Consider the following 18266-nt stretch of genomic DNA (forward strand, 5'->3'; position numbering starts at 1 on the left):
AGAGAAATTAAAGAAATTAAGGAGAAACTTATTCCTTTTAAATCCACCACGGAGTACATCACCTTATCTGCCAGTTTGAAGATTCATCTGGAGAAAGAGGAGCGGGAACAGAAACATAAAAAACAGAAAAAATACACGAGAGATTCTGCTGATTACGGATCCCATTCGATTTTTAGTTGGCAGAATAAGGAGAATACTGGGGTGGGTATATGCCCCTCTAGTGTGGAAATGGATGTTTCCCAACCATCGACGAGTGAGGCTAAAGTCCTTACTTTCTCTCAGTCCATACCCACATCGGGTCCTCCCAATAGAGATATTGGTTATAGTTACTATTCTGGTCCCCGAACCCCTAATCGATCCCAAGGGGGTCCCCCCCCAAGGACTAAGGGGAAAGGTAAAGGCCCGAGAAGGGGTTCACACCGTTCAAGAGACCCATCCCGTGAACATCATACTAATGATTACTCACCTCGGAGAAGGAATGAATCCTACTATCACCCTCCAAGGGGATATGGAACACCGGGCAGGGGTGGAGGTGGACCGTATACACCTAGGAAGGACTACCCACCCAGACATTATGACCCCTACTATGGATATTTAGAAAGAGAGGAAGATTATTTTGATAGACCACCCTACAATTATAATCAGGTTCAACCTAATTATACCCAATCGGGGGATTTTCACAAGGGACAGGGCAACCACCCCAAAGGGGGAGAACCAAACGGGGGTCGAGAGGGGGGCGGCGCGCCCGGAAGAAAAAGACCGAGAGTATAACAGGTACTGGGGTGTTTAATTTAAGCACCTCTACCTTTAATGATGCTGAAAGACTAGTTCTAGATAAAGGTCTGAAGTTTGTTCCTCCGAAAGGAATTAACAAGTTTCAGACCTTTATAGATGTACAAAAATTTACGAGAAAATTGAGTATCCAAAGATACTTCATCTCCAATCCAACCAGACCAAATCTTGCGAATGTCACAACGGGTGTTAGACATACGGGTCTTTCGAACCCTTCCCTTTTTAACCCTCCTTGTCCTTTGGCACCGAGTATTAAAGTCTTCAGAGACTTGGTTTTGAAGGACCTAGAAGAATTACCTTTAAAAAGGTTCCATTCTGATCCCAATATTAAGAATGGCTTGAAATCCCTATGTGAGAGAAAGGACCTTGTTATACGCCCTGCTGATAAGGGTGGGGGGATAATAGTTCTTGACAAGTCTGCTTATAACTCAGAGATGTCAAGACTACTGGAGGATGATGTGACTTATGTCAAGTTACCATCTAATCCTACCAGTAGTTACACCCACTCCTTAAAAAAAATTGGTGGAGAAGGGTGTACAGAGAGGCATCCTTAACAACAAGGAACGATGCTTTTTAGTACCTAGGGTACCTCGTATCCCTGTTATATACTACCTGCCAAAAATTCACAAACATAGCACATGTCCTCCAGGAAGACCAATCATTAGTGGCATTAATTCTGTCACCTCCAGATTGGGGAAATACATTGATTTCCACCTCCAACCTATAGTGAGAAACATTCCTTCCTACCTCAAGGATACCAGGCATACTATTGCTAAACTTGAGGAAGTGATATACACCAATGACATCATTCTTGTCACAGCTGATGTGGCCTCACTTTACACCAGTATAGCCCATCACTTGGGTTTCCAAGCTGTGGAATGTTTTCTCAACAGGTCACCCGATCTCCCTATTCTGCAAAGATTGTTTATAATGGATCTCCTCAGGTTTGCCACTACGCACAATTATTTTTGGCACGCGGGGGATTTCTATTTACAACATAAGGGAGTCGCGATGGGGGCTAAATTTGCCCCCAGTCTCGCAAACATTTTCATGGCCAAATGGGAGGAGGATGTCGTCTATGCTGCCGCCCGACCGGAGATAGTTCTCTGGGCGCGGTACATAGATGACATCCTCCTCCTATGGCGTGGTGACCACGGGTCTTTGGAGTCCTTCATGAGTCACCTTAATGACAATCAAGTTGGAATCAATTTAACATATGAGGCTAGTACTTCTAACATTAATTTTTTGGATCTGGAAATTTTTGTACAAAATAACAGTCTACAAACCAAAACCCACTTTAAACAAACCGACCGTAACGGGTTTATCCCGGTTGACAGCTGCCATCATCCCTCCTGGCTGAAGTCTGTCCCACGTAGTCAGATTCTGCGAATTAGACGGAATTGTTCTAATGTGGGAGACTTCAAAGAACAAGCAAAGATTCTCAAGAATCGCTTTGTTGATAAAGGATACTCTGAGAATCATATCCAGGAAGAAATTGAAAGAATTTCAACGATTGATAGGGCAACCCTGACACGAGAGAAAGTCAAAACGGTACAGGATAGTAGGTTTAAGAACTCTTTTTTCACCGCATTTTCTATGCAATACAAGCAAATTAGGTCAATCATCCAAAAGCATTGGAACATACTAACGAGTGATCCCACTTTGGGACCTACCTTACCCAATAGTGCATCCATAATATATCGAGGGGCAATGTCAATGAGAAATCAGATCGCGCCAAATGTCCCAGACCCCCCAGTCAAACCCATTTTTTTCCCCTCTTTCTAAGGGTTATCATCCATGTAGGAGGTGTAAAGTGTGTGTATACAACATCACCAAGAAGAAATCTATTAACTTTAGATCCACGGTTACAGGGGTTGAATTCCCCATTAAACAATTCTCAACATGTGCCACTCGGTATGTTGTTTACCTTCTCACCTGCCCTTGTGGAAAACAGTACGTGGGGCGTACCATACGGAGCTTTTCCACAAGGGCAGGTGAGCATATTGCCAAGATTTTGGCAGGGTACCCCAAACACACTGTACCAAGACATTACTTGGAACACCACAATAAGAAGGTCGAGGGAACCCTGTTCCAAATTATAGACCACTTTGTCCCTCATTGGAGAGGTGAACCAGGTACGAGGGGTGTATCTAAGTTAGAAGTATATTGGATATACCAGTTAAAAAGCTATACGCCCCACGGGCTTAACGTGGAGTGGGACGTGAATTCATTCATAAACCAATCATGAACTTCCATCTTGGTTATTTATTAGTACAACTTAATATCTCCTTTATTGTGTTTATTTTATATATAGTGGATGGTTTTGTTAAATCACCATACATCTATTATAAGTATGATTGCCTGCATCAACTAGTCAATTGGGGATGTATATTACCTGTGATCAATCTGTATACACTATCCCGGGGACCTAATGCACTATATTCACTGCTTAGGATTCGTTTTCATCATAGAGGTTTATAGCTACTGCTTACGCCTCTTTTTCATCAATGATTCCCTTGGGACGCATCAGATGGAACGCATACATCATCACGCCCGACGTTAGTTGACGCGCACACCGTCGTGGCTAAGTGACAATGCGCGCATCACCGCCTGCCCCCTTGGCGATGTGTGTCGTGGATGTTGAGTCCGGGACTCGGATTCGCTGTAAGGTGGGAGGCGGAGCAATTCCCTTGTCCCGCATCCTCATATTGGACAGAGGCTGTCATGTGGGACGGGAGGAGATGACGTCATATATTGGAGCACTGCGATTGGTATCCTCAGCCACGCCCCCGTTGTCCCACCTCCGGTGGTTGGAACGCAGGAAGAGGAAGTAGCAGTGGGTGAGACGCACGCCCGAGGGGAGCAGAGTAACAGGTGTAGATCACAGGTAAGCAAATCATATGGCTATATATAGGCGCAGGTAGAGGTGTGGGTCAGCTCTATAACCCTGTTGATGTCTGTGAGGACGAAACCGGTCGGTTAAATTTTGATCCATACCACCAACACTGTGCCAGTTCATGTTATCTGCCTGCTGTGGTTTTTCTTTGATGTGCCGTGGTGAACGAGTGTCTTTATCGTTTGGGTCTTTTATAATTTTTTACTATTTTTAAACTTGGACGATTTCCTTGCTGTGTACTATTTTTTATGAGATTTGGACTATTTCTTTGCTTATGTCAAAACATTTTTTGATCAAGAATTTTAAATACATTTCTACACTATGAGGAGGTGTTTTCTCCCTCTTTTCTCATATCCCTCATGAAATCGGGAGTTTCCCCTCCTTATCATCTCACGTGACGTTCCTGTGGCTGGTGTTACCAACCCTCCTTCTGGGATCCATCCGGAGCATCGGAATTGGGACATCCATCCACCCATTGGTGCAACTGAAGGACGGCCAGCATATACAAGCCTTGAGGACCTACCCACCATACGGTGAGCTGTGGGTCAACTAAAGCTGGTAAGAGTACCTTAACTTTTATATGCCAAGGAATGTCCTTTTGAAGATGTGCAATTTCTGAGGGAAAGGATTCTCCATTGATGTGGAAGAGGTGTTTTCCAACTGAAGTGACGAACAGTCAGCTCTGGGGAAGCTCTGGGAGTGCCCCCCTTCCTACTTTTCAGAACTTTTATTTTTATTTTTGTGTTTGTTCACATTTATAATCACCTATTACATAAGATTTTTCTTTTGTATGCTTTTTTATACCATACAGGTATAATATTAGCACTCAGGGAATGCTAATTAGCTTTTTCCGGCGATTCACGAAGGTACGCGCGGCCGTCGCGTTCTCTTACGTCGTCGCTAGTCGGCTTTTCCCGGCGTACAGTTAAAGCTGCTATTTCGTGGCGCATAGATAGACGTGCCATGTTAAAGTATGGCCGTCGTTCCCGCATCGAATTTTAATTTTTTTTTTTTGCGTAAGTCGTCCGTGAATAGGAAAGGACGTAACTCACGTCTACGTTCAAAAAATGACGGCGGTGCGACGTCATTAAGCGCAAAGCACAGCGGGAAATTTCGAAACGGAGCATGCGCAGTACCTCCGGCGCGGGAACGCGCCTAATTTAAATGATCCACGCCCCCTAACCGATCATTTGAATTAGGCGGGCTTGCGCCGGAGGGATTTACGATACGCCGCCGCAACTTTACAGGCAAGTGCTTTGTGAATCAAGCACTTGCCCGTAAAACTTGCGGCGGTGTAACGTAAATGCGAAACGTTACGCCGCCGCAAATGTACCTGAATCTGGCCCGGTGTTCTTAGGGTCATAGTCAGCATTTTTCTTCCTCCAAACACAGGGCGTGGAGTTAATGCCAAAGAGCTCAAATTTGGTCTCATCTAACTACAGCACTTTTTCCCAATCCTTCTCTGAATCATTTAGATGTTCATTGGAAAACTTTAGATGGGCCTGTGCATGTGCCTTCTTGCGGGCTCTGCAGGATTTTCGATCAATGGTGGCATATTGTTTTACCAATGGTTTGTTTGTTGACTGTCCCAACAACCTTGAGATCATTCACAAGCTCTTCCTTTTCTGGGCTGATCACTACTTTTTCTCATGCATGGAGCTCCAGACCGAGAGCGATTGATGGTTATTTTGTATTTCTTCCAGTTGCGAATAATCGCTCACCAAGCTTCTCACTATAATATCATCTCACCAAGCTTTTTACTGATGGTCTTTTAGTCCATTCCAGTTTTGTGCAGGTCTACAATCTTGTACCTGATTTCCTTTGACAGCTCTTTGGTCTTGCCCATGATGAAAGGTTTAAGGCTAGGTTCACACTAGTCTGGGGCGAATTGCAGCTCTGGTTTCCCTATGAAGATAAAAATGATTAATTCAATGAAAGGGAAAGGGGGGGAAGTGTAGGAGGAGAGGGAGAGTATTCCCGTTTAAAACGGAACACATTTGCGAATCAGATGCATTCCCATTGAAGAATATGTGCCTGCAATTTGCACCGCACTGCCTAGAAAACGCCCACGTATTTTGTGCAGATGCAATGCACATATGTGAACCAGACCCATTGAAAAGAACATATTTTCAAATATTGTAAGCCGCATCCAATTTGATGATGTCTGAATCTAGCCTTAGCCCTGGTTCACATTGATGCTACTTTAAAATTGCAGTACTTCACTTGAAGTAGTGCGATTTCAAAGTAGCAAGGTCAGCGTGTTTTGAGATGCTACTTGATAGACATCTGTGTGGCTTAATGCACAGATGTCTATTGAAGTCGCACCTGAAATCTGCAAAAGTAGTGCAGGAACTACTTTTGCAAATCGGTGCAGTGCTGCAAAATCGGTATGGCAGTGCCGTTGCCTCCAATAGGCTGCGACTTGTCATGCGATTTGAATGAGTTGTTGTTAGGAGCACCTTCTTAAATTGACAGGACTAATCAATTTACCACATGAGGATCTACTGTAGCCAGTCTGTGGGAGCCAGAATTATTATGGGTTAGTAGGGGATCAAATACTTATTTTACTCACTGAACTGCAAATCAAATTATAACATTTGTATTGTGTGGTCTTTCTGGATTTCTGGTTGATAGTCTGCCTCTATCATTTAAAATACACCTATGATAAAAAATATAGACCCTTCCATTCTTTGTAAGTGGGCAAACTTAAAAAAATCAGCAGGAGATCAAATAATTATTTCCCCCACTGTGTATATATATATATATATATATATATATATATATATATATATATGCATTTTTTATATTTACACGCCAACCTTATCCATTGGGGATCCTTTAGCTAATCCACCGACTGTTTGTTTATGTATTGTATATTGATTATTGGACTCTTCATCATTATATGGCTGTTTGTATTATCTGTTTCCTTTCCTTTGAAAATTCTTAACCTGAATAGAAGAGGAGGAAGAATAAGAAGCGAGTTTATCCATATCTGAGGAGGTGGATATTGCTATATTGGATTCATTAACCCAGTGTGGTTAAACTGCATTATTTCCAAACACGAGAATGTGAGTCAATTCGATTTGGTGAGGTCGATTCTAATGGGAAAGAGGCCTTTTGGCGCACAAGTGGTGTGGAGAACTCTACATTTTCTGAGGACTTTTAATTGAACCGTGGCATTCAGTTCTTTGGGCTTGTGTCATACTAAAAAATGTTCATGTTTATCATCACTTGGATGATTTTATTGAATCACTTTATGTTTGTGTCACATATTACATTGTTATTATGCATTCATCATCATTATCAGTATTTGTGTTCATAGCAGGCACTGTAATTTCTTGTGTTTATTTAATTATGCACTTTAGTGCCGCTGTTTACCCAGGATAAACTGTGAAGGTGAAAGTTTAAGAGATTCTTGTATTAAACTTCTCTACTCTATTCACGGCACTGCCCTAAATCATATTTATGTACCGGTATCTATTTCAACAAAAAATGTGCAGTGAACTCATGGGAATGCAGGCCGCACCTATCCTCCCCAAGTACCATAAAGTCAAATACCTATTTAAATAATGACTCATACAGTGCCTTGAAAAAGTATTCACCCACCTTGGCATTTTTCGTGTTTTGTTGCCTTACAACCTGGAATTAACATTAATTGTACGAGAATTTGCATCATTTAATTTACAAAACAGGCCCACAACTTTGAAGATGTTTTTTTATTTATTGTGAAGCAAACAACAAATAGGACAAAATAACAGAAAAAGTAAATGTGCATAACTATTCACCCCCCCCCCCCCCCCTCAAAGTCAATACTTTGTAGAGCCACCTTTTGCGGCTCCAATTCACTTTGGATAAGTCTCTATGAGCTTGCCACATCTTACCACTGGGATTTTTGCCTATCCCTCCTTGCAAAACTGCTCCGACTCCTTTTAGTTTGATGGTTTGCACTTGTGAACAGCAATCTTTAAGTCTGACCACAGATTTTCTATTGGATTGAGGTCTGGGCTTTTGCCTAGGCCATGGGTCTTCAAACTACGGCCCTCCAACTGTTCAGGAACTACAATTCCCATCATGCTTAGTCATGTCTGTGAATGTCAGTGTGTTACAATGCCTCATGTGTAGTTCTACAACAGCTGGACGGCCGTAGTTTGAGGATCTGTGGCCTAGGCCATTCCAACACATTTTCCCCTTAAACCACTCAAGTGTTGCTTTTTCAGTGTGTTTGGGGTAATTGTCCTGCTGGAAGGTGAACCTCCGTCCTAGCCTCAAATCACATACAGAGTGGTACAGGTTTTGATCAATAAAATCACTGGGCCGGATTCAGATACTTTGGAGTATCTTTAGGTGGGGCGTAACGTATCTCAGATACGTTACGCCGCCGTAAATTAGGGCGCAAGTTCCGTATTCAGAAAGAACTTGCGCCCTTAGTTACGGCGACATAACGTATGTTGTCCGGCGTAAGCCCGTCTAATTCTAATGGGGTAGATGTGGGCGTGTTTTATTTAAATGAATGGTGACCCCTTGTATTTGACGTATTTTATGAACGGCGCATGTGCCGTTCGTGAAAGAATCCCAGTGCGCATGCTCAAAATTCCGCCGCAAATCGTCATTGCTTTAGACGGGAGCGTAACTTACGTACAGCCCTATTCGCGAACGACTTACGCAAACAACGTAAAATTTTCAAAACTCGACGCGGGAACGACGTCCATACTTAACATTGTCTACGCTTCATATAGCAGGGGTAACTTTACGGCGGAAAAAGCCTAACGTAAACAACGTAAAAAAATGCGCCGGACGGACGTACGTTTCTGAATCGGCGTATCTACCTAATTAGCATATTCATTGCGTAACTATACGGAAGCGCCACCTAGCAGCCAGCGTAAATATGTAGCCTAAGATACGACGGTGTAAGACACTTACGCCGGTCGGATCTTAGGGAAATCTATGCATAACTGATTTTATGAATTAGTCGCATAGATACGACGCCGCACACTCAGAGATACAACGGCGTATCCGGAGATACGCCGTCGTATCTCCTTTCTGAATCTGGCCCACTGTATTTAGCACCATCCAACTTTCCCTCAACTCTGACCAGTTTCCCAGTCCCGACTGCTGAAAAACATCCCCACAGCATGATGCTGCCACCACCATGTTTCACTGTGGGGATGGTGTTCTTTGGGTGATGTGATGTGTTGGGTTTGCGCCAGACATAGCGTTTTCTTTGATGGCCAAAAAGTAAAATCATCAAACCAGAGCACCTTCCTCTATACATTTTGGGAGTCTCCCACATGCCTTTTCGCAAACTCAAAATGCGCCATTTTGTTTTTTGCTGAAAGTAATGGCTTTCTTCTGGCCACTCTGCCATAAAGCCCAACTCTATGGAGCGTACGGCTTATTGTTGTCCTATGTACAGATACTCCAGTCTCTGCTGTGGAATGCTGCAGCTCCTCCAGGGTCACCTTAGGTCTCTGTGCTGCCTCTAAATAATGCCCTCCTTGCCCGGTCTGTGAGTTTTGGTGTGCGGCCGTCTCTTGGCTGGTTTGCTGTTGTGCCATGTTCTTTCCATTTGGTTATGATAGATTTGATGATGCTCCCAGGGATCATCAAAGTTTTATTTTATTTTTTTTTGACTTTTGACTTGTACTTCTCAACAACATTATCCCTTACTTTGGAGAGTTCATTGGTCTTCATGGCAGTGTTTGGTTAGTGGTAGCTCTTGCTTTAGGTGTTGCAGCCTCTGGGGTCTTTCAAAATGGTGTGTATATGTAATGACAGATCATGTGACACTTAGATTGTACACAGGTGGACATAATTTCACTAATTATGTGACTTCTGAAGGTAATTGGTTGCACCAGAGCTTTTTATGGGCTTCATAACACATGCCAATTGTTTTTTTATTTCTGAAAAATTGTTTTATGTACCGTATTTATCGGCGTATACTGCGCACTCTTTTGCCCTGAAAATCAGGGCAAAATTGTGGGTGCGCGATATACGCCGATACCCGCTTTCCCGCGCCGAGTTTGAACACTGCGCCCGAATATACCGAGCGCAGTACACTTGTGTATAGTCGGGCAGGCTCGGCTCCTCTCGCGCTCACGTCCTGGACGTACAGGACGTCCAGGACGTGAGCGTGAGAGTAGCCGAGCCTGCCCGACTATACCCGAGTGCACTGCGCTTGGTATATGCCGGCGCAGTGTTCAAACTCGGTGCAGGGATCAGGCGGGAGGACACCGCAGAAGGACGTCGGACCCGACGAAGAGGACACCCAAAGCCACAGACGAAAGCCGGACCCGACGAGGCCGCCGATGGACGCCGCGCAAGACACCAAAACTGTAAGTACTAAAAAAAAATTTTTTTTACAGGAATGCGGGTCCACTTTAGAGGTGCGCGCTATACGCCGGAGCGCGCAATACCCCGATAAATACGGTATTGATTTTTCTAATTTTACTTCACCAGCTTAGACTATTGTGTTCTGATCCATCACTTATAATTCAGATAAAAAAAAAACATTGAACTTACCCCCCACTGCTTTCCACAATTAAAAGGGACCTCTCACAATGGACGCAGACTGCTTTTACATGGCTGGGCGGGGTGAGCATCATAAAAATGAATGTACTGTCACAAATACTCTTCTACTTACAGATGTTACCGGTCCCCCTGCCCAGACTCTTCCTTGACCATTTGCCCAGTAAGCTGTCTGAGTTTGTATGGAACGCACGTAAACCCAGAATAGCTCTGAGGGTGTTGCAACGATCGAAGCGGGAGGGTGGCTTGGGAACCCCAGACATAAGACGATATTACCGAGACAAAATAAAAAGAAGGAGTCGCGCTATATATCACAAAATAAATTGCTTATTATCCATTGAATGACGTGGACACAATACAGGTGAATATCTAATCAGCAGATATGAACTGTCAAAGATATATGCACAAAGTATATAAATTGAGAAAGTGAAAAATAATAAACATAGTCCATTAGGGTGGCTTTGTCCAATTATGGCTCAGGGGGTTTAGTACACGCCCCACACTATATAAGGCTGTCTGCAAGGCGGCCTCGTGTAGTGTGTTCCGGCTTTGTTAAAGACAAGTCAGACAGACAGTCAGTTAGAGAGAGAGAGAGAGATAGAGACACAGTGGGGCTGATTTACTATTGTCAGTGCGCTGCGCTGGTTCATGCCTTAATTAGTACTCCGGGTGAAGCCTTAATTAGGCGCATGAACCAGCGTAGCAGCCGGCGCATTGCAGTAATATGTAAAGCCGCGCCCCTTATCCGAGCACGTTAACCTGGCCGACCGCACCAGGCCACGTGCCCTCAACATGGGGAGGATGTCCCCATGTTGATGGGGACAAGGGCCTCATCCCCACAACTCTTGCCCGGTGGTTGTGGGGGTCTGCGGGCGGGGGGCTGATCAGAATCTGAAAGACCCCTTTAACAAAGGGGACCCCCATATCCTGGCCCCCCCCCATGTGAAATGGTAATGGGGTAAACTGTACCTCTACCATTTCACCCCAAAAAAAATTCAAAAGTGTTAAAAATGACAGTAGCCGGTTTTTGACAAATCTTTTAATAAAATCTTCTTTTCTTCTTTCATTCGGGTTTCTTCCTCTGCTTCTTTCTTGGGTCTTCTCGTCCACATCTTGCCCGACGTCTTCTCCTATCTTCTCCGCCCGTCCTTCAGCCTTCTCGTCCACATCTTGCCCGGTGTCTTCTCCTGTCTTCTCCGTCCGTCCTTCAGCCTTCTCGTCCACATCTTTTTCTTCCCTGGACTCAGCGCTTGAAATTGAATTAGCCGCCGTGTGCAGCTCCTGGGACCCGCCCCCCCCTGACGCCACAAGTAAACTCCTTTGAAAGTCATGTGCGTCAGAGGGGGGCGGGGTCACAGAGCGTCACACGGCAGGGGAATTCAATTTCAAGCGCGCCGTCCGGAGAAGAAGAAGCCGCCGCACTATGCGGACGAGCTTCCAATTGAAGTTCCCGCCGTGTGACGCTCATGTGACCCCGCCCCCCTCTGACGCACATATGCCACACGCGGACTTTCATATGAGTTTACCTGTGGCGTCAGAGGGGGGCGGGTCCCATGAGCGGGAACACGGCGGGATCTTCAATTTCAAGCGCAGCACCCAGAAGATCAAGAAGATGCGGGACGAGAAGGTCGACGGACGAAGATGGGAGAAGACGTCGGGCAAGATGTGGACGAGAAGACCCAAGAAAGAAGCAGAGGAAGAAACCCGAATGAAAGAAAAAGAAGGAACCGCGGAAAGAAGATTTTATTAAAGGATTTGTCAAAAACAGGCTACTGTAATTTTTCACACTATTGTCACTTTTTTTTGGTGAAATGGTAGGGGTACAATGTACCCCATTACCATTTCACACAGGGGGGGGGCAGGATCTGGGGGTCCCCTTTATTAAAGGGGTCTTCCAGATTCTGATAAGCCCCCCGCCCGCAGACCCCCACAACCACCGGGCAAGGGTTGTGGGGATGAGGCCCTTGTCCCCATCAACATGGGGACATCCCCCCCATGTTGAGGGCAGGTGGCCTGGTGTGGTTCAGGAGAGGGGGGGCCGCACTCTGTCCCCCCTCTTTTCTGAGGCCGGCCAGGTTAACTTGCTCGGATAAGGGTCTGGTGTGGATTTTTAGGGGTCCACGCCATTTTTTTTTTAAATTTGGTGTGGAGTTTCCCTTAATATCCATTCCAGACCTGAAGGGCCTGGTAATTTAATTTGGGGGACCCCCGCACATTTTTTGTTTGTTTTATGAATGTATCCTCTCTGTAATTGCCAGAGCCGACAATTAATTATTGCCGCGTGTGAATTTTAAATGACTTTTTCTCCTTCTGAATGTCATTTTGTGTGACTTTACACCCCCCCTAGGTACGAAATTTAAAGGAATATTTCACTTTTTTTGTTTCACTTTAAGCATTATTAAATTCACTGCTCCCGAAAAAACTGCCGTTTTAAAAAATAAAAAAAGCATTGATACATGTCCCCTGGGGCAGGACTCAGGTCCCCAAACACTTTTTAGGACAAAACTTGCATATTAGCCTTTAATATGAACACTTTTGATTTCTCCCATAGACTTCTATAGGGAGTTCGGCGCGGCTTTACATATCACTTGCAATGCGCCGGCTGCTACGCTGGTTCACGCGCCTAATTAAGGCTTCACCCGGAGTACTAATTAAGGCATGAACCAGCGCAGCGCACAGAGAATAGTAAATCAGCCCCAATGAGTCTACAATATTGAACTTTTTTTTACAATATTCTCTTCTTCTGAGATACTGAATTTTGGGTTTTCACAAGCTGTAAGCCATAATCATCAAAATAAAAAAATAAAAAAGGTTTGAAATATACAACTCTGTGTATAATGAATCTATATAATATGTAGCACCCTCTAGTTTGCTAGAAATAGTATGGCTAGGATTTTTGATAGAGTAGGTACATTTCCAGGCTTGGCTGGCAGCTAAGCCTGGGTGTGTTTTGATCTGGGTTGGGAGTAATTCAGAGCAGAGCTGGTGACTCACAGGCAGCATCACTAAGACCTCCCACTTCTTGCATGAACCTTCTGGAAAAGTAGGAGGAGAGGAGAGGTGGAACTGCCTGGAGTGTTCTAAGAAGCCCTAATCAATCCCCAACCTGGATTGGCAGGGGGCAGTCCTCCTTAAATACTCGAGGCCAACACAGCTAGGGAAGAAGTTGTTCAGGAGGAAGCTGGAGATAGAGTGCTAGGCTGTCATGGCCTTTAACCACTTACCCCCCGGACCATATTGCTGCCCAAAGACCAGAGTACTTTTTGCGATTCGGGACTGCGTCGCTTTAACAGACAATTGCGCGGTCGTGCGACGTGGCTCCCAAACAAAATTGGCGTCCTTTTTTTCCCACAAATAGAGCTTTCTTTTGGTGGTATTTGATCACCTCTGCGTTTTTTATTTTTTGCGCTATAAACAAAAATAGAACGACAATTTTGAAAAAAATGAATATTTTTTACTTTTTGCTGTAATAAATATCCCCCAAAAATATATAAAAAAACTTTTTTTTTCCTCAGTTTAGGCCGATATGTATTCTTCTACATATTTTTCGTAAAAAAAAATCGCAATAAGCGTTTATTGATTGGTTTGCGCAAAAGTTATAGCGTTTACAAAATAGGGGGTATTTTTATGGCATTTTTATTAATATTTTTTTTACTAGTAATGGCGGCGATCAGCGATTTTTTTTTCGGTATTGCGACATTATGGCGGACACTTCGGACATTTTTGACACATTTTTGGGACCATTGGCATTTTTATAGCGATCAGTGCTATAAAAATGCATTAGATTACTATAAAAATGCCACTGGCAGTGAAGGGGTTAACACTAGGGGGCGGGGAAGGGGTTAAGTATGCCTGGGTGTGTTCTTACTGTGGGGGGGGGGGTGGCCTCACTAGGGGAAACACTGATCCTCGGTTCATACATTGTATGAACCGAAGAAAAGCATTTCCCCTGCTGACAGGAACGAGAGCTGTGTGTTTACACACACAGCTCCCGTTCCCCGCTCTGTACCGAGCGATCACGTGTGCCCGGCGGCGATCGCGCCCGCCGGGCACACGCACGGGAGTCGGGGGCGAGCGGGGGGCGCGCGCGCGCGCCTCCGGCGGCGCGCGTGCGCCCCTAGTGGCGGCTAAAAGGCAGGACGTCATAATACGTGATCTCGCCTAGGAGAGCCACCTTGTGGACGTATTATGACGGTGCGGCGACGGCAAGTGGTTAAGGGAGCACCTCCGTTTGGGGAGGGGTGGTGACGTTGAGCCTGGGCTTGGGTGCAGAAGGGACCTTCTAAGAACACATGGAGGTATCCTGGACAGGAGGCATGGGAGCAAGGGAAGGTCAGCAGGAGAGAGCACTGCCAGGCTAGGCTGCAGGGAGGAACAACAGGTCACAGCCAAGAGGGCTGGTGAGTGACACATAGTGAGGAGAGGACTGGGGAGGCACGGACCTGGAAGAGCAAGCAAGAGATGTGCTGGAGGCAGGGCCACTATCAGGAATTTTGGGGCCCCTTACACAGCTTCAGACATGGTCCCCCTGGAGCAGAGAACAGGGGGGAGTGTCGCAAGTTGAGAAGCGGGGGGAGTGTCACAAGTTGTTGAGAAGCGGGGGGGCGCCGCAAATTGAGAATGGGGGGCGCCATTAATTGAGAAGCTGGGGGGGCTGCCGCTGCAAATTTCAGTCGAGGGTGCTTTGGGTGCTGACGAAATTTAAAAAAAAAAGAAAAAGAAAAGGGGGATGCCATCTGGGCCCCTGGGGACCACCGGGCCCCTTAGAGGTCGGGGGGGGGTGCTGACGAACAAAATAAATAAATATTAAATAGTAAAAAAAAAAGGGGGATGCCATCCGGGCCCCTGGGGACCACCAGGCTCCTTACAGGTGTACTGCCTGTACCCCCCTGATGGTGGCCCTGGCTGGAGGTGTTAAGGAGATATAGTCTGCAAGGAAGTGTTGTGCTGGAAAGAAGAGAGGAGGTGTATATATTGAAGATGTATATTGTCTCAAGTCCCTCTGTTTGTTCTGTAATCACCTGGGCATCTCATAATTACCCTATCCCCATCTAAGTTAAATCCCCTCAATAAAAAAAAAAAAAAAAAAAAAACAAGTACAAGGACTGTTTCAAGTTTTTGGATGCTTGAAAATTGTGTGGCTGGCTGGGAAGGGTGACAGACAGATAACTACCAGCAGCTCCTATGGAGGTACCGCAACAAATACAGTATCTGTATCTGTGTGTTGCTAAAAAATATGTACAGTAGGTGAACTCGATATTGTGTCAATCTCGCTCCCTTTCTCGGAGAGATTGACCACCTACGAGCCCCATCGCGGGAGCCAGCGCCGAGCTGGCTTGCCGCGATGGAGACAGAGCCGTCATAGAAGCGACGGGAGATCCGACTTGGATTCCCGCCAATTCTACACGTGTGCGGCGTTTGTTATGAATCCTGAGGGGGAAGTCCCCGCCGGATTTTAACTAAAAATCCGGCATGGGTTCCCCCCTCAGGAGCATACCGGGCCCTTAGGTCTGTTATGGGTTGTAAGGAGAGCCCCCCTATGCTGAAAAAAACGGCGTAGGGGGTCCCCCTACAATCCATACCAGACCTGTATCCAAAGCACGCTACCCGGCCGGCCAGGAAGGGAGTGGGGACGAGCGAGCGCCCCCCCCTCCTGAGCCGTACCAGGCTGCATGCCCTCAACATGGGGGGGGTTGGGTGCTCTGGGGCAGGGGGGCGCACTGCGGCCCCCCCACCTCAGAGCACCCTGTCCCCATGTTGATGAGGACAGGGCCCCTTCCCGACAACCCTGGCCGTTGGTTGTCGGGGTATGCGGGCGGGAGGCTTATCGGAATCTGGGAGCCCCCTTTAATAAGGGGGCCCCCAGATACCGGCCCCCCACCCTAAGTGAATGGATATGGGGTACATCATACCCCTACCCATTCACCTGGAGGAAAAATGTCAAAGTTAATAAACACACAACACAAGGGTTTTTAAAATAATTTATTTTTCTGCTCCGGAGGCCCCCCCTGTCTTCTTTATTAGCTCTGTTTACCAGGGGGGGCTTCTTCTTTGACGTCTTCGGGTGGGTGGGGGCCGCCGTCTGGTTCTCTTCCACCGCCGGGGGGTGTCGCTTTTAAAAAAGCCCCCACCCCCCAGCGGGTTTCCTCCGGCGTCTTCGGCGGGGGGGCTTCTTCTTCCGCTATCCCGACGGGTCTTCTCCGCTATCCGAGGGGTCTTCTTCTATGTTCGCCGCTCTCCGCTGTTGACTCGGCGCACCCCGGTTCTTCCTCCAGCTGTCCGGTGCCTTCTCCTTCAGCGCTGAACGTCTATCTTCTTCTTCCGTGCTGTGAAGTATTCTTCTTCTTCCGGGCTGTGACGTCATCTTCTTCACTTCTCCAGATGTTGACACGCCGGCTCTTCTCGCTGAAATGACAGATGCGCGCCTTGCATCGGACCTATATAGGCCTCACAGTCCCATCATGCTCTGTACCTACCCATGTGATACCTACCACGTGGTAGGTATCACATGGGTAGGTACAGAGCATGATGGGACTGTGAGGCCTATATAAATCCGACGCAAGCCGGGCACACGTCATTGCAGCGAGAAGAGCCGGCCGGCGTGTCAACATCTGGAGAAGACGGAAGACGAGAAGAGAAGAAGATGACGTTACAGAAGAGCGGACTGACCGCGGCGGCCAGCCCTGAAGGAGAAGGAACCGGACAGTGGGAGGAAGAACCGGGGTGCGCCGAGTCAAGAGCGGAGAGCGGCGAATAAAGAAGAAGACCCCCCCAGAGCTGAGAAGACCCCCGAAGCGGAGAAGACGTCACAGAAGAGCTGAGAAGACCCCCGGAGCGGAGAAGACGTCACAGAAGAGCGGTGAAGACCCCCGGAAATCGGAAGAAGAAGCCTACCCTGGTAAAAGAGCTAAAGAAGACAGGGGAGGCCTCCGGAGCAGACTAATAAAATATTTTAATACCCTGTGTGGTTTATTTGTGTTTTTACCACTTTTCTTGCAGGTGAATGGGTAGGGGTACAATGTACCCCATACTCATTCACTTAGGGTGGGGGGCCGGTATCTGGGGGCCCCCTTATTAAAGGGGGCTCCCAGATTCCGATAAGCCTCCCGCCCTCATACCCCGACAAACAACGTCCAGGGTTGTCGGGAAGGGGCCCTGTCCTCATCAACATGGGGACAGGGTGCTCTGAGGTGGGGGGGCCGCAGTGCGCCCCCCTGCCCCAGAGCACCCAACCCCCCCATGTTGAGGGCATGCAGCCTGGTACGGCTCAGGAGGGGGGGCGCTCGCTCGTCCCCACTCCCTTCCTGGCTGGCCGGGTAGCGTGCTTTGGATATGGGTCTGGTATGGATTGTAGGGGGACCCCCTACGCGGTTTTTTTCGGCGTAGGGGGGCTCTCCTTACAACCCATAACAGACCTAAGGGCCCGGTATGCTCCTGAGGGGGAACCCATGCCGGATTTTTATTTAAAATCCGGCGGGGACTTCCCCCTCAGGATTCATAACAAATGCCGCACACGTGTAGAATTGGCGAGAATCCAAGTCGGATCTCCCGTCGCTTCTATGACGCGCTTGCTGGGATGTGCTGTCACTATTCCAGTGAGTGTGAGAAGTCGGCGAGATCTCGGCACCATGTCGCCGAGAATCAGCGCGATGCTGTCGTGCTAAAAACACAATATCACAAACACCTACTGTATAAATAACCCTGTAAGTAGGTACTGCATTCAGATCGCTGCGCTTTTCAGAGAGTATTTGACAGGTGTTTTTTTTTTCCCAACTCCAGTCCGGGTTTTTTTTGTTATTATAAATAAAAACAATAATAATAATAATAAAGGTAGGGTGTGTTGCTAAAAAATAACCCCGTAAGTGGGTACTGCATTCAGTTTTTAGAGCTTTTCTGAGAGTATTTGACATCCAGGTTTTTTTTCCAACTCCAGTCCGGGTTTTTATTAAAAAATAAATAAAAAATAATAATTTGTGTTGCTAAAAAGTAAGTGTAAAAAATTTCCAGGTTTTTATTAAAAAAAAAATATATATAAAAAAGTCAGGTTTTTTTT

At 46.4% G+C, this 18266-nt stretch overlaps 1 protein-coding gene across 1 annotated transcript in view; it reads left to right on the forward strand.

Moving 5' to 3' along the window:
- Positions 1-1803: 1803 nt before the first annotated feature.
- The window catches only part of LOC120946226 (histo-blood group ABO system transferase 2-like), a 32200-nt gene continuing 15737 nt past the window's right edge, over positions 1804-18266 (forward strand). Inside the window, exon 1 of the mRNA XM_040361049.1 lies at positions 1804-2343. Within this exon, the coding sequence (XP_040216983.1) occupies positions 1804-2343 (540 nt within the window). The remainder of the gene's footprint in view (positions 2344-18266) is intronic.

The sequence above is a fragment of the Rana temporaria genome, chromosome 7 (assembly GCF_905171775.1).
Source record: "Rana temporaria chromosome 7, aRanTem1.1, whole genome shotgun sequence".
Classification (NCBI taxonomy): Eukaryota; Metazoa; Chordata; class Amphibia; order Anura; family Ranidae; genus Rana; species Rana temporaria.